The 14,254-nt window shown below is 50.8% G+C and overlaps 1 protein-coding gene across 34 annotated transcripts in view; it reads left to right on the top strand.

Annotated features, from left to right (window-relative positions):
• The window catches only part of Nrxn2 (neurexin 2), a 115,842-nt gene that overhangs the window by 15,308 nt on the left and 86,280 nt on the right, over positions 1-14,254 (top strand). For 28 of the 34 annotated variants that reach the window (XR_015632866.1, NM_053846.2, XM_087575101.1 and 25 more), the window contains exon 3: positions 10,335-10,352. Coding sequence is in view for 33 of the 34 variants with exons in the window: in NM_053846.2 (NP_446298.2) it covers positions 10,335-10,352 (18 nt within the window). In the remaining variant the exon portion in view is untranslated. Of the gene's footprint in view, positions 1-10,118; positions 10,353-14,254 lie in introns of those variants that run through there. The other 6 variants (XM_087576831.1, XM_087576676.1, XM_087576725.1 and 3 more) reach the window with 1 other exon arrangement.

Consider the following 14,254-nt stretch of genomic DNA (forward strand, 5'->3'; position numbering starts at 1 on the left):
TATTGGGAAACAAATGACTCAAAGCTCTCATGAATTCAGAAAAGCTTTTAGATGGCTTTGATGGTGTATTCACCATTGTGGTTAATAAAATATACATTAGGAGGAATAGTTTTAGCTTTATAGGCAAGATGTACCAATTTGCCTTGAGACGTTTGGTATACATATGGATGTGTGCATCTTTTAGAGTCTCCCCTGTAATTTCCTAGGGTCTGGGCTTACCTAGCTACTGAGAACCCACATGGCAGAGGATTTGCTGCTTGCTTTCTGTGGGGCATCTGGCCACATGTACTTGCTGACAGAGCTAAGGACGGCTCACTGAGCATCAGTGTTCCTGCTGCTGACTGGGTGACAAAGCTGGGGTAGCATAGACAGGGATTTTGCCATGGTTTATCCATCTGCACTTCCCCATGTCATCCATGGTGTGTGTGTGTGTGTGTGTGTGTGTGTGTGTGTGTGTGTGTGTGTGTGCATCTGTAGAAGAGCAAGAAAATCGATCAAGGAAGAAGAGGTGTGCAGGTAGGCGCGGGAGACCCCAGATGGAGTCAAGGCACAGATGTGCACTGGTCCGAGTGTTAGGTGCACACCTTGATCAGAAGACAAGGAGGAGATGGTCACTGTGCGTGCTGCAGAGATGGACACTCTGTGTCGTTGGTCGGCTGGCAATTTAAGTCAACAGGTGGTGTTCGTGGGCCCCTTTGTAGTGTGCTAGGGCCTACGGGGGGGGGGGGGTGAGGAGTGTGTGAGCTGAGCTGTCTGCTCCAGAGTTGGAAGTTCTACTTGAGGAAGTAGATACAAAGGCAGCAGGGAGCAGTTAAGGGAATCTGTATTCAGGCCTCTTGGCCAGTGACTTCATGGCTTACTCAAGCACCTGCCTGCCTGCCTGCCTGCCTGCCTGCCTGCCTGCCTGTCTGTCTGTCTGTCTGTCTGTCTACCCGTGAGGTGCTGTAACATGGTACCTGCCTCAATGAGTCACTGCAACAATCCCAGTGAGTTTATATAGAGTCCAGAGAGCAGCACGTGACAGACACAGAGAAAATGCGCAGTAAGTACAGACTGGGCGTCTTCAGTCCAGAAACCTCAAGTTTAAAGTGCTCTAAAAGCTGAGATGCTGAGGGATACTGACATGATAGCAAGAGGAGTCTTCCCCACCAACCTGATTTGATGGACTAAAGGGTAAGAAAAAAACAATGGAGTAGAAACACTGAATTAAATTACCTGCAGGCTATATGCATAGGTATATGTGAAAGAGTGAATACCCAAGATATCTCATTACATATAGTCATCCATCCTAGAATTTTAAAAACATCTAAAACCTTGAAATGCTTCCAGACCCAAACATTTCAGACAAGAAATCACTGGGCTTGGGACTGCAGAAACGCCTCAGTGGGGAGCATTGCTCTTGCAGAGGATCCAGGTTTGGGTCTTAGCACCAACCCAAGGCAGCTCACAGCCCCCTCAAGCAATCCTAGGTCCGGGGGATCCAGTTCTTCCGCCTCCGTGGACACTCAAGTACATTCGGTGCACAGAAACTCATTCAGAGTTATATATGCACATACATAAAAAGAAATAAATACTCTAAAAAAGAATATCCAACCTCCAATAGCAGTAGTAAACAAACCCCCAAAGCACAATTCACAGTGTGGTGCCCGCCTTAGAGACATGGCAGGACAGCTGTGTGGTGACTAAACAATAGATCGCTACCCAGGTACGGTGGTGTTACCACATCCGGGGACCACTGCCAGAGCAGCACTACACATCTGACACCATCCTAGGCTAAGTAGCAAGTTCCCTCATTATATAGTGAGACCCTGTCTTAAAAATCAAAATGGCGCTCCACAGGCAAAGGTGCTTGCCACCAACCTTGATAACCTGTTCAATTTCCAGAACCCACATAGTGGAAGGGAGAACTGACTCCCGCCGGTTGTCCTCAGACCTCCATGCTTATGCTGTGGCAAGTGTGGATGTGTGTACATGCATGCTAAATAAAGTTTGTCTCTTAGAGGCAGCAGAACTGAGTCCTGCATTCTTTTCAAAGCTCACAGGGATAGACTCTAAATAGATTGTGTGTGTGTGTGTGTGTGTGTGTGTGTGTGTGTGTGTGTGTGTGTGTTAGATAATTAGCGGGAGTAGAGTTTTAAGAATTTTAATTTTATCAGTATTGGGGATTGAACCCAGGGTTAGGCAAGGGTTCTACCACAGAGCTAAATTCCTCCTTGCTATTCCTGTAAACAAAGGGCACTGGGGTCTCAAGGAAGGGACGGGTTTACAAGTCCAGAGGGTTGGTAATGGGGTTGTGAAATGTTATTTGGGACTGGTTTTGAACATTGACCGGGCAAGCTCAGGAGAGGCCAAGCCAAGCAAAGGGATGGTTATTAAAGAGGTATGGAAGGGAGGAAAAATGTGTGCCAGCTGTAGGGGAGCAGCTGACACTGGGACGAAGAATAGAGATCATGGCAGGAGAAGCTGAGGCCAGGCCTTGGGTAGCTGCTTTAAGTCATTCATAGGACAGTGGCTGTGGAGACTGGCGAGTGAGTGCCAAGGATTGGAGCAGGTAAGCGAACTGAACTGAACTGAGCAAGAACTGTGGGTGGGAAGCAGGGAGTAAACGTGGAGGGACTCTGCACAACAGTTAGACGGAGGAGAAATCAGTTGGAAGATAGTTTAAATGAGATTTTAATTACATTTATTTGTGTATGTGTCTATGTGAACGTGTGTGTGCATATATGAATGTGTGTGCACATATGTGCACGCAGCCACAGGATAAACTCTAGTGTCACTCTTCATGTACCCATCCACCTTGTCACTTTTTGAGGCATGGTCTCTCTCTCTCTCTGGTCTGGAATTTTCTGGTTAGACTAAGGCTAGTTGGCCAGTGAGCCCCAGAGATCTGCCTGTCTGCGTTCCCAGTGCTGAGGTAGCGAAGTGCTACCACACCTACACTTTACCTGAGTTCTGTGGAGTGGAGATCACGACTTCTGTGTGTGTGAGAGACACTTTGCTGACTGAGATGCCTCCTGCCCTGAATGTTGATTGTTTTGGAGTAGGCAAGAAGGGGGACAGTAGCTGTGGTAGCCATTGGAATAGCTGCAGTGACAGACAGCAGATGCTGAGACCGAAGCCGTGGGCAAGACACGGCCTCCGTGGTCGAGGTGGGAAGGGAGGATTCAGAGAATAAGAAGTTTCAGTTTTACATGGTTGGAAGAGCAGGTAGAGAGGCGAGGGGGGAGGAGTCGGAAGGGGTTGGGTTTAGGACAGTGGATCTGGTCTGTGTGGGGTGGAGTGGCCCTGGCCTTTAGACGAAGCTATCCCAGGTTCTCATTTCTCTTGCCGTGATGAAGTGCTCTGAAAGCCGCTTAGGGGAGAAAGGGTTTATTTTAGCTCATAATTTCAGGATACAGTCCATCACTGGGCAGGGTGTGTGTGTGTGTGTGTGTGTGTGTGTGTGTGTGTGTGTGTGTGTATAGGCAAGAACTTTTTGTTTCCTTTTTTTAATTTAATTTAATTTTTAGAACTAATTCACTTTATATCCCACTCACTGACCCCCTCCCTGTCAGCCCCTCCTACATTCTTTCCTCCTCCCCCTTCCCTTCTCCTCTGAGCAAGTGGGGGCTGTGTATCCCCCACCCTGGCACTTAGATTCTCTCCAAGGCACTTCCTCTCCCACTGAGGCTAGACAAGGCAGCCCAGCTAGAACATGTTTCTTTGATTTTTCAAGGCAGGGTCTTTCTATGTAGCCCCGGCTGGTCTGGAACTCACAGAGAGTCCTAGGACCAAACACCTGCCCCACCATGTCAAGCTGCGTATGATTGTCCTATCTGCATGTATGTCCGTGTACCACATGGCACAGTACCCAAGGAGGCCAGAGGACAGGGTTGGATTCCCAGGAACTGGAGCTACAGACAGTTGTGAGCCATCATGTGGGAACTGAACCTGGGTCTGTGGAATAGCAGCCAGGGCTCTTAATCGCTGAGCCATCCCTCGGGCTCCATGGTTATTGGAGCTTCTTTAGGGCAGTATTTCTCCAGAAACCAGTAACTACTTCAGATCTCAGGGCCACAGATTCTTTCCTAAGCCAGGGATGTGGAGAGCACATGTTTGTGGGCCTGCTGGGCTTATCTTAGAGAGGTGTTCATGAGGTGCAGAGGCAGGAGAACCTGTGTTCAGAGCTCTTGGGAAGGAGCTCATCTTGGAGAGCCAGGCTATCACACTGAGGGATAAAAGTCACCAAGGCTAAGAACATCTCAGTGGGAAATCTTATCACACTCTCTGACTCCCTGAGCGTGTTCCCCCTGAGGACTCAGGGAGGCCATGAGGTGTCACTGTAGATGGACTGACTGGCCATGGCTTTTCCCCTACATGTGACTCTTCCTGCATGGTTGTCCTTTTTTTTGAGGGCTCAGAGCATGGCCTTCACTGTTTATAATCCCCCCTTCCCACGTTCCTCATCTTCATTGGTATCCATAACGAATCTACTGGAACTCTTGAGTTCATGTTAGATAAGATGGGGATGTCCCTGTCCTCTGCCATGCGCGTGCGAATTGGGGTTAGGTCAGAAATGCGACCATGACAGCTTCCAGGGGTGGGAGGGACACCAGGCAGATGGGACGGACACCCTGGGGAGTGGTGCAGAGCTGAGCTGGGTGTTTCCAGGGAAAGAAGGACACAGGATGGCTGCTTGGGCTGGCAGCTTCCAGGCTCCATTCTGCTACTTGCTGGCTGTGGGAACCTGGAAAACTCACCGAGCCGAGCCATGAGAAGCCAATGCTCCAGGAGCTGTGCCAAGAGATCAACAGGTTTACTGTGCTTCTTCACGCCAACGGCCAGGAGGCCTTGAGGAGGAGGTGGCACTAGGCTAGACCTTGAAGAACGGCTGAGCCAGAGGGAGGAAGAGCTTCCTTGCTGGAAATGTGGGGTGTGAGAGAACTGGTGTCTCCAGCATGGTAAGGCGACAAGATTGATTTTTGTGGAAAATAAAAATACAGTGGAGATTAGCACTCCAGCAGCTTCTAGCAGGTTTGACTTCTAGGTTAAGAAGATACCTCTCAAGATGCTCCCCTTCCATATTGGGTCAGGACGAGGCTGGGAGAAGTAAGAGATGGGATCCAGGTTTGTTTTGTATTTTATACTAAGCTCACATAAGATATGCTGTGGAGCGTGACCTTGAACTTCCGATCCTCCTGCCTCCACCTTCTGAGTTCTGGGATGTACCATGGTGCCTGGTTATGTAGTCCTGGGGGCTGAGGTCAGGCAAGCGTTCCTCCAGGCAAGCCACAGCAGCCCTCCTGGAAACTAAAGCTTAGAGGGATTTAGATTACGTGTCGTTGTTGTTTGTTGAGACAGCCTCTCTCTACTTAGCCCTGGCTGTACAGGAACTCACTCTGAGGATCAGGCTAGCCTTGAATTTACAGCTATCCACCTGCCTCTGCCTCTCAAGTGGTGGGATTAAAGGCATGTGCCACCACGCCCAGCCCTGGATTAAATCAATTATTGATTTAAGAACTTTAAAATATGCATTTCATTTTATCTTTTGTGTTTGAATGTTTTGCCCAGAGGTCAGAAGAGGGTATCGAGTCCCCTGCAACTGGAGTTACAGTTGTGAGCCTCCACTGGGTACTGGAAACTGAAGTCAGTATGTAGCTTTAACAGGGGCAGTGGATTGTTGCAGGCTAGGAGACTGAAGGGGGGTGTGATCAGATTTGAGGGGACTTCCTGAGAAGTCTAGACCAGGTCTCTGGAAGAGGAGTAAGCACTTTTAACTGCTGAGCCATCTCTCCAGCCTTAATGAGGTTACTAAAAGTTATAGTTGTGATTGTGTGTGCATGCGTGTGTGTGCATGCGTGTATACAGGATGTGTGCTGGGGGAGTGTGTAAGCTGTGGTGCTCATGGAGAGCAGAGGGCAACCATTGTGGAATTAGTTCTTTCCTTCCGTCTTTGTGTAGGTTTCAGGGATGGGACTCAGACAGTCAGGCTTACGTGGCAAGCGCCTTTACCTACTGAGCCATCTTGCTGGTTATCTAGATTCATTTGATTGACACGGATAGTGTGACCTCAGAGAATGCTTATGCATTTCCCCCCTATGTGTGTGAGTGTTGTACTCATGTTTGTAGGCCCACACACGCGTGCACACACACACACATACACACATGTATGTGTATGTGAACATGTATGTCTGTATGGTTGATCTTGCGTGCCTTTCCCACTTGCTCTCTGCCTTATATACAGGGGCAGGGTCTTGCACTGAACTGAGAGCTCGCCATTTTGAATAGTCCGGCTAGCTATTTGCCCCGGGGATTCTGTGTCTATTTCCTCCTGTGTTCTGGGTAATAGGTGGGCCACCAGGCTTACCTGCCTTTGATGTGGGTCCTGGGAATCTGACTTCTGGTCCTCACAGTCACTGGCATGAGCCATGTATCCAGCCCTGCGTCTGCTTTTGGACACTCTTACAGAGGAATAGTCATTCGTATTCAAGGGTTATAATGGTAGTGGCGGGTACAGGAAACAGCACACAACAGGATCCAGGCCTACTTTAGTGCTCAGAACACAAGAAGTGTTATTATATTATTCACTCAACAAACACAGCCATGTCTTTTTACAAGTCGGGAGCTGAGCGGGCAGCTGGGTGTAGAGAGATGAATGAGACATTGTTTTGTCTTGTACAGTTTTACAGTCCCTTCAGGAAGCCGAGTTGAAATTACAGTTGCATGTAGCTTCAACGGGGGCAGTGGTAAGACAGTGTATCACAGAGCTGGCCCGGAAGCAGGTAACTGCTGTTCTCCTGTGTTCAAAATGCATAGGTACCGACATGGGTGTTGAGGGGAAACATTGGCTTTCTCAGACGGCTGTGTGTGTGCACGTGCGTGCGTGTGTTTTGGGGAGAGTAGATAGAACATAACCTGGATTGTTGCAGGATAGGAGACTGAAGAGTGGGTGTGGTCAGATTTGAGGGGACTTACTAAGAAGATTAGACCTTTCCTGGTGAAGCCCAGCATGGAGCCATATACACTGCAGTAGGTTTGAGGTGTGCCAAGGCACTTAGGTGGCATATGGGCATAAACTGCAGGGTGACAGGACTCACTGAAGCAAGATCCTCTCAGAGGCCTATTTAAGCTCCCACAGAACAGACAGGGGCCTTAGCTAGGCTGCACTTGATGGTGCATGGGGGGTTCAGCAGGTGGAACCCACGAGTACTGGTGACTGGTATGAAAGGGGAGAGGAGTGCTTTCTGGGTGTCTAGCCCAATAAAGACAGGAGAGGGCTTGAGAGGGAAGGTTCTGAAACCACCTTAGACAGATTAAGGGCAAGAATCCTCTGAGAAGAAGGAGCATGGTGACTCTGATTGGCAAGTGGATACAGGGATGGTGATGGAGAGTGGTCCAGAGAGGGGAGAGGATATACCACTGAGCACACGAGGCTTACAGCCCAGCTGATGTGGAATGTGACAGATGAGTCATCACCAGGCCGACCAGGTAATGGGCTTGGCCCTAGGTTAGATGGCATCTTGGGACACTTTTTAGAGATCAAGAATTGTAGGTTGGAAACAAGACCTTTGCCCCAAGACATCAAGGTGAGCTGTGGATGAGGAGAGCATGGAGACGATGTGGCTAAGGGATGGGGGTGGGGGGAGAGCTGGAGGGGCCTGGGATGGCAGGTGAGGGATTCAGACAGCACAGAGCAGATGAAGGGAAGAATTCTATGTCTCAGGAGCCTGCCAGCTTTGCGTTTCTGAGCATACCTTAACAATTATTCTTCTAAAGATATTTATTTTATTTTGGGTGTATGTGTGTGTCCCTGAGGACCGGTATTTGTACCTACATGATGCAGTGTCAGCAGAGGTCAGAGGCGGCCATCAGAGCCCTTGGAACTGGAGCGTATAGGTGGCTGTGAGCCTCTGCCATGTGAACGCTGGGAACCAAACCCGAGTCTTCTATAAGAGCAGCAAGCACTCCTAACCTCCCCAGCCCATTAAAAAAAGGAAATTATGTCCACTGTGTGTGTCTGTGTCTAAGTATGTTCACGTGAGTGCAGTTGCCTGAGGAGGCCAGAGGCATCTGATCCCTTTGCAGCTGGAGTTGCAGGTGAGGGTGGGTTCCGGAAACCCAACTAGGGTCCTCTGGATGAGCAGGTGCTTTCTTAATCACTCTTTCCGGCCTGGAAATATTTTTTGAAATATCTGCTATGTGGAATAATCTAGAAATCAAAATGATTCCTTTGCACAGGTGGTGGCAGCTTGGGGCTGACTAGGGCCTTAGCATGCTAGGACCAAAGAGTTCCAGTGCCGCGGTTCTCAGAGTACGCAGGGGTGGCCTTAACTGGACAGCTCCCTCAGAGTTGCAACGAGGCTCAGTAGCTTTAGAAGAATTGTGGTCTGTACAACTTCGGCTGTGTGCCCGTCAGGCCAAAGCCTGGCTGCTGTGTACTGTAGAGTGTATTTGTAACATGGAAGCTTGTGGGTGGACAAAGAGATGGGTAGGTGGCAAGACGGCTGTGCTCACTGGGTGTGTGTGGGCGGGCAGGGGTAACGTGCATTAGGCTGCTGTGCAAGTGTTGGTGCTTGCACTCAGTCGCTGCGTGTGTGTCACAGGGTGGTATGACGTACGATAAATAGCACATTTGTTTTGTCAGTATAATGCCCCTCCCCAAGAACAAATCCCACAGAATGTGCTCACAGGAGGAAGGAGACAGCGTGTGTGCAAGTGTGTGAATTGGTCTCTATCTCAGGACCTGCATGTGTGTCTTTCCTTGGGAGCATGTGTGTGTTTGTAGGTTGTGAAGCTTCTCTCTTCTGCCTTTGGCTGCATCTAACATCCTCTCGGTCAGTGGATATGTGACATGTTTAAAACTGGGAGTGCCTTGGTCCTCTTACAAACCAGGCCAGAGTGAAACCTGCTTGAGGAGCTATGGCTTAGCTGAAGGAAGGCTGAAGGCTCACATCCACCTCTCTTTACCCATCAGATGTGTCCCAAGGTCCAGGCCAGGCCCTAAATAGATGAGGCTGATGGCCCAGAGGGTGTAGCACAATCTAGTGGTCCTCAGTGTGGTCCTCTGAATTTGACTGAACTTAGGATAACCATTCAGCTGGAGATGCTTTGCCTCATCCAACCATTTAGAGGACATTTTGGCTCCTTTAGAAGATGGAAGCAGAAGGATTAAGACATTAGGGCCAACCTTGGCTATATAACAAGTTTGAGGCCAACCCGCCCTATTCAGTATTTTGAAACAAGCAAGCAAGCAAACAAATAAATAAGCCAACACATTCTGGAGTTTGAGGATGCAGCTCAATTGGTAGAATATGTGTTTAGCATACACAGAGCTTTGAATTTAATCCCCGGCAGTGCTTAAAGCTGAGCGTAGTAGTGTATGCCTGTAATCCCAGCACTAAGGAGGTAGGAGGATAGCCCTGAGTTAGAGACTAGAGACCACAGAGTTAGTTCCAGGCCAGCTTGGATGTAGGACAAGACTGTGGAACACTCTTCAAAAATGAAAACAAATAAAAAAGCCAAGCAGAATGAAGACATTTCTTCTGATCACAGAGGCAGAGCCAGGGCCAGAAGGGGCAGTTCACCCTCTCTGTTGAATTGGGGTACAGAGAGGTTGAGTGACTTAGTTGGGTAGTTTGGGGCAGAGTCTGATCCAAGGATTTTCTTGGATCAGACCCAGGGCCTAGCTCATGCCACAAAACTATATTCTGAGTCTGTGAGGGTGCCTTCTTTTCCCTGGGTGGGTAGTGGGCTAAAGGAAGGTCAGATCCTTGACTGGAACACTGTGAGTGAGTTGTATGAGAGCTAAATGCAAGAGTGGGTCGATTGGTGCTTATGTGTGTCAGTGTGTCACTGAGCGTGAGTGTGTCTCGGCGAGCTCAGTAAGACAGTCTCTGGTGTGAGCATGTCCCCATCTGTCTCTGAGCTGCAGTGGAATGAATGCAAGAGAGGAGCCTGCCTCAGGGAGTAGGGAGGCCTGGCTGGCGGCTGGCGGCTGGCGGCTGCTCATTGCCCTGTTTGCAACCCTCCTTCCTGTCTCTGTGTGATCTTGGGCTGTCATGTCCCTGCTCTGGGCCTCAATTTCCTAGCATAACAGGATCTGGTGCAAATGTAGAGGTCCCTCCCAGCCTTCCTGTTCTGGCTGACTTGGGAGACTCCTTGAGGGGACAGTGTGGCCACTGCCTAGTCTGAGGCAAAGCTGTTCCCTGAGATCTGGGACTTCTAGTTTGGGTTATTCATGTCAGGGCCTTGGTGGGCTTGGGGTCCTGGAACCCCTTGGTCCTTGAAGCACATTTGCTAACAGGTCTCCTATCTCTTCTCTCCCTGCTCCCTTCTCTGAACTTGGCTGACTTTAGAGGAACACCCCATGGAAGGTGAGTGGAGCCTCCCTGATCATCAGGGTAATATTTCCCTGTGGGGCCCATTTGAAGGGGTGCTGTTGGCCATGCAGCAGCTTCCTGCCTGCTCATGTTTGCGGGGTTCCCAGGGGGAAGGGAGTCTGGGGTCTTCTCCATTGGACTGCCTCTTCCTGGGCTGGGCCTCTTTGCTCATTGACTGGGGACGATGCTGGGTAGAGGGCAGGTCCTCCTCCTTACCCCGTGCTGCTCTCTGCTGCCCTCAGCCTTCTGCCTTGTGGGGGAGGGAAGAGGCTCTCTTGGAAGAGCTGATGACTGGGGAGGGGAAAGGAACACAGCTGGCAGTGTTGGAAGAGCCCAGAAGTGAGTAGGTAGACACGGTCTTGCCCAGTTTAGGAGAAGTACGTGGCCATGTAAAGAGAGTGGGGATGGCAGGGTTGGCTGCTGGCCTGCAGCTTGAGCTGCAGAGAATTCGTGCTGCTACTTGCAGGTTAGTGGGAGTGTGGTGAGAGCACAGGCAGGGTGGGGTCTGTCCCATGTTGGGGTGTGTGGGCAGGGCCAGCTCTTCCACTCTGCTAAAGCTGCCCATGGCTTGAGGAAGAGAACAGCTTCTTCGTTCAACCCAGCCCCATGGCAAGGGTGGCAGTGGGCTTCTCTCGGATCTCTGTCCGTGCTCTCCCTGCTTTCCGTCTGGGCTCTCTCTCTCTCTCTCTCTCTCTCTCTCTCTCTCTCTCTCTCTCTCTCTCTCTCTCTCTTTCTCTCTGTCATTGTCTTTGCTTCTCTTTCTCCGGGGCTCTGTCTGTGGACCTCTCTCTATCCCTGTCCTTCCCCAGATGCTCTGGGTTCTGCCGTTCTTAGAAACTTTCTCTCTATCTTTGCTTTCCCCTCTGTTTCTTTTCCTTCTCTGGGGTGGACTAGGACTGAAGATGGCGTGGTCTATGCTTGGGGGCTAGATTACAGCCAATCTTCCAGGTCATCGCTGTGAAGTTGGCAGCATGATTGTGAGGGAAGGCCATCTCTTGGTGACCACTCTGCTCCAGTCCCCTGTCCTGGGAAGGTAGTGGGTAGGATGCACTCTGAGCCCCCTGGGTTTGGCCCTTCTGGGAAGAGCATAGAGACACCAGGATGTGTGAGTCCTGGTAAGGGCAGGCAGTGAGGGCCGCAGGTCTGGGTAGGAGTGGAACCCGTTTTCCTGGTGGTATCCTCAGCTTTCCTTGTCTATCCGTTTCTTCTCTTTGGGTTTTCTCAGGTGCCCTGGTCTCAGCAGGCCAGCCCCTGTGTCTGTATCTGTGTGTTCGTGTATGCGCACACATTCATGTCACTTGGCTGTCTGTGTGGGCACCAGCTTATTGTCTTGTCCGTGGAGTGGCGGGTGTTATGTGTCTCTGGAGGAGCGACCAGGGCTTTGTGTGTCTGCATCTATGTTTGCATCTCTGTGTATCACTGTTTACCTAGGTCTGTATGCATGTGAGAGAGAAGGAGAGAGTCTGCACATCTGGGTGGACACTGCCTTCTGAGGGCTGGAGATAAGATTTCGTGGCTTTAACTTGCTCTTGATGTCTCCTCTGGAACAAAGGGAGAGGAGAGGCTTGGGAGGAAGGAGGAGGGAGCATAGAGACAGGGAGAGGAGCAAGAGGTAGGATTTTAAAAAAGCTGGTGGGGGGGAGGGGAGGAGGAGAGGAACATAGTAGGGAAGGCGTCAGCTGAGAGGGAAGGGCAGAGGCCGTATTGAAGTAGCTTGGAACAGGGAGAGGAAAGGACTGATAAGGTGGTCGGTCGGCTTTGGAGACGAGGGAATGAGCTCTGTGTGGGGTGTCCCGGTAACCTGCTGGTGTGGATGTGGGCCTGAATAGCAATAGTGCAGGGTGTGTATGGGATGCGGCATCTGTGTGTGTGCACATGCACCCGTGTGCACATAGTTAGGAGTGTGATCCTTCTGTGTGTCCTTGTGCTTGTCTCTCTGTGTCTCTTAAGTTTTCTCTCCATGACTGTCATTCTGGGGTCTGTCTGGGTACAAGTCAAGGGCGAGACTTCAAGCGAGGACACAGGCTCAGCTGGACCTCCCTGTGATCCCCCTTCAGATCTCTCAGGGGTCTCTGCTCCCTTTCTCTGTCCCTTGATGCTGGGATGCTGGGCCTAAGACCTGGCTTCCTCCTGGAACCCAGGCATCCTGCTGTGCAATGCCCTGAGCACCTCCTCTTTCTCCCTGATCTCCTCCAAGCGGAGAAAGGAGACCCAGATTAGCCGAGTAGAATACCCGAGGAAGGGCCTTTGGCAGCACCATCCATCACTGCCAGCCTGTAAGAGGAGTGGAAGGAGGGGCAAGATGCCACAGGTAGTCGTGGGGGAGAGAGCACCCCAGGGGTACTGGGGTCTGGACAAAGAGCAAGCTATAATTGGGATGGGAGAGGAAACAGGTTGTAGGAAGGAATTCCTCGGTCCTCCGGTCATCTGAGGATGAGCCAGGAGTAGACTGGAAGGGAACGGGTCTCCCCTCACCAAGATGGCTGGTGCTGTCACGCCTGAGGGAGCTGAGCAGCTGGTTGCCTTGGTGACAGAGGGAGAGTGCCGCATGCTAATGAGGCCGGCAGAGAGCTGGGCAATGAAAGGGTCTTGAGGGTAGCTGTGTGACTTCCCCCAGCAGTAGCCACCTAAGGGGCTGTAGGTGGTGGTGGTGGTGGGGGCAGAGGACAAGAAACTGAACCCATGGGCCCTCTGACACTGAATCGAGGGTAACAGAAGCCTAGATATCTAAGAGTAGGGCCTCAGGGCAAGGCTGCTGCTGACAGGCGGAGTGGGATAAGGGTTCAGGGCTTGGGGCCTGAGTTTTAGAAGGAGGTGCTGGAATTTTGTGGGGTAAGAGTGAGTGGCAGGGTAGGGAATAAAAAGACAGCCTAAAAGCTGGAGGTCCTCCCAGTGCTTTGAATAGACCCTATGTCCTCCTGAGAACTGTGTGGTCCTGATGCTGCCCCACTTGCTGTGACCTCCTCCCTCAAGCTAGTCTCCGACCTAGAGGTGAGATAAAGAAATGACACTGATGGAGAGGAGAAAGAAGCTACCAGGAACCTGTGGCTTTGTCTCCCCCAGGGCCAAGATTTTGCCCTGCCAAACCCTTCCCAGTCTCCTTAGCCTCCTCACCGCCTCCCGGGCACTGGCTAACCTTTCTGTGCCCTGGAGATACTTGCAGCTCCCTAGACTCCATACTGACTTCAGTGTCCATCCCAGGGTCTAGCCTCTCATGTCACAAGAGCAGGAATGGTTTTCCTGGCAGCAGACTGTTCTTCCCCCACCCTCCTGGTTAGGCCGCACGGCTGGAAGGTGGGGCTGTGATGGGGCAGGGAGCAGGGGTTTGGTAGGGCTAGCTGGTCATCTCAGGGAGTCCAGGGGAATCAGTCCCATCGCTGGTCTGGTGGTGTCCGCCTCTCGGGGGTCTGTGGTCCTGGTGTGGTTCATTCTGAAAAGACTCAGGTTAGAGAGGGTTACCTCAAATTAGGACAAAATAGTCCTCAGCAAAGGCCTGGCCAGGGAAAGGGGACCTGCAGGGTCATTTAGGCATGAAGGATTTGGATCTTCCAGAGTGCTTGACCTCCTGCCCAGGGGTCTTGGCTGTCCTTTTTGGAACTTGTTGTCCAAAGTCACACAGTTTCTAGCTTCCCAGATTGTGAAAGAATCACACCATCTTATGTTCTTTAGACTCAGTTTACTTCTTCCAGCTTCCTTGGTTCCCCAGAAACAAGCAGGTTTTCTTTGGAACATGCTCTCTCTATGTGTGTCTGGAATGGGTAGCTGGAAGAATTAGGGCCACTGAGGAGGCTTTTCTATGTTCCAGTGTGAAGGTTTCCTTTAAGCCCAGGTTTCTATACTACCCACTTTCCCCCTAGGTCATGCAGACCCCTGGTGTGTGTGTGCGCATGTGCGTG

The sequence above is a fragment of the Rattus norvegicus genome, chromosome 1 (genome assembly GCF_021556685.1).
Source record: "Rattus norvegicus strain SHRSP/BbbUtx chromosome 1, alternate assembly SHRSP_T2T, whole genome shotgun sequence".
NCBI classification, from domain to species: domain Eukaryota; kingdom Metazoa; phylum Chordata; class Mammalia; order Rodentia; family Muridae; genus Rattus; species Rattus norvegicus.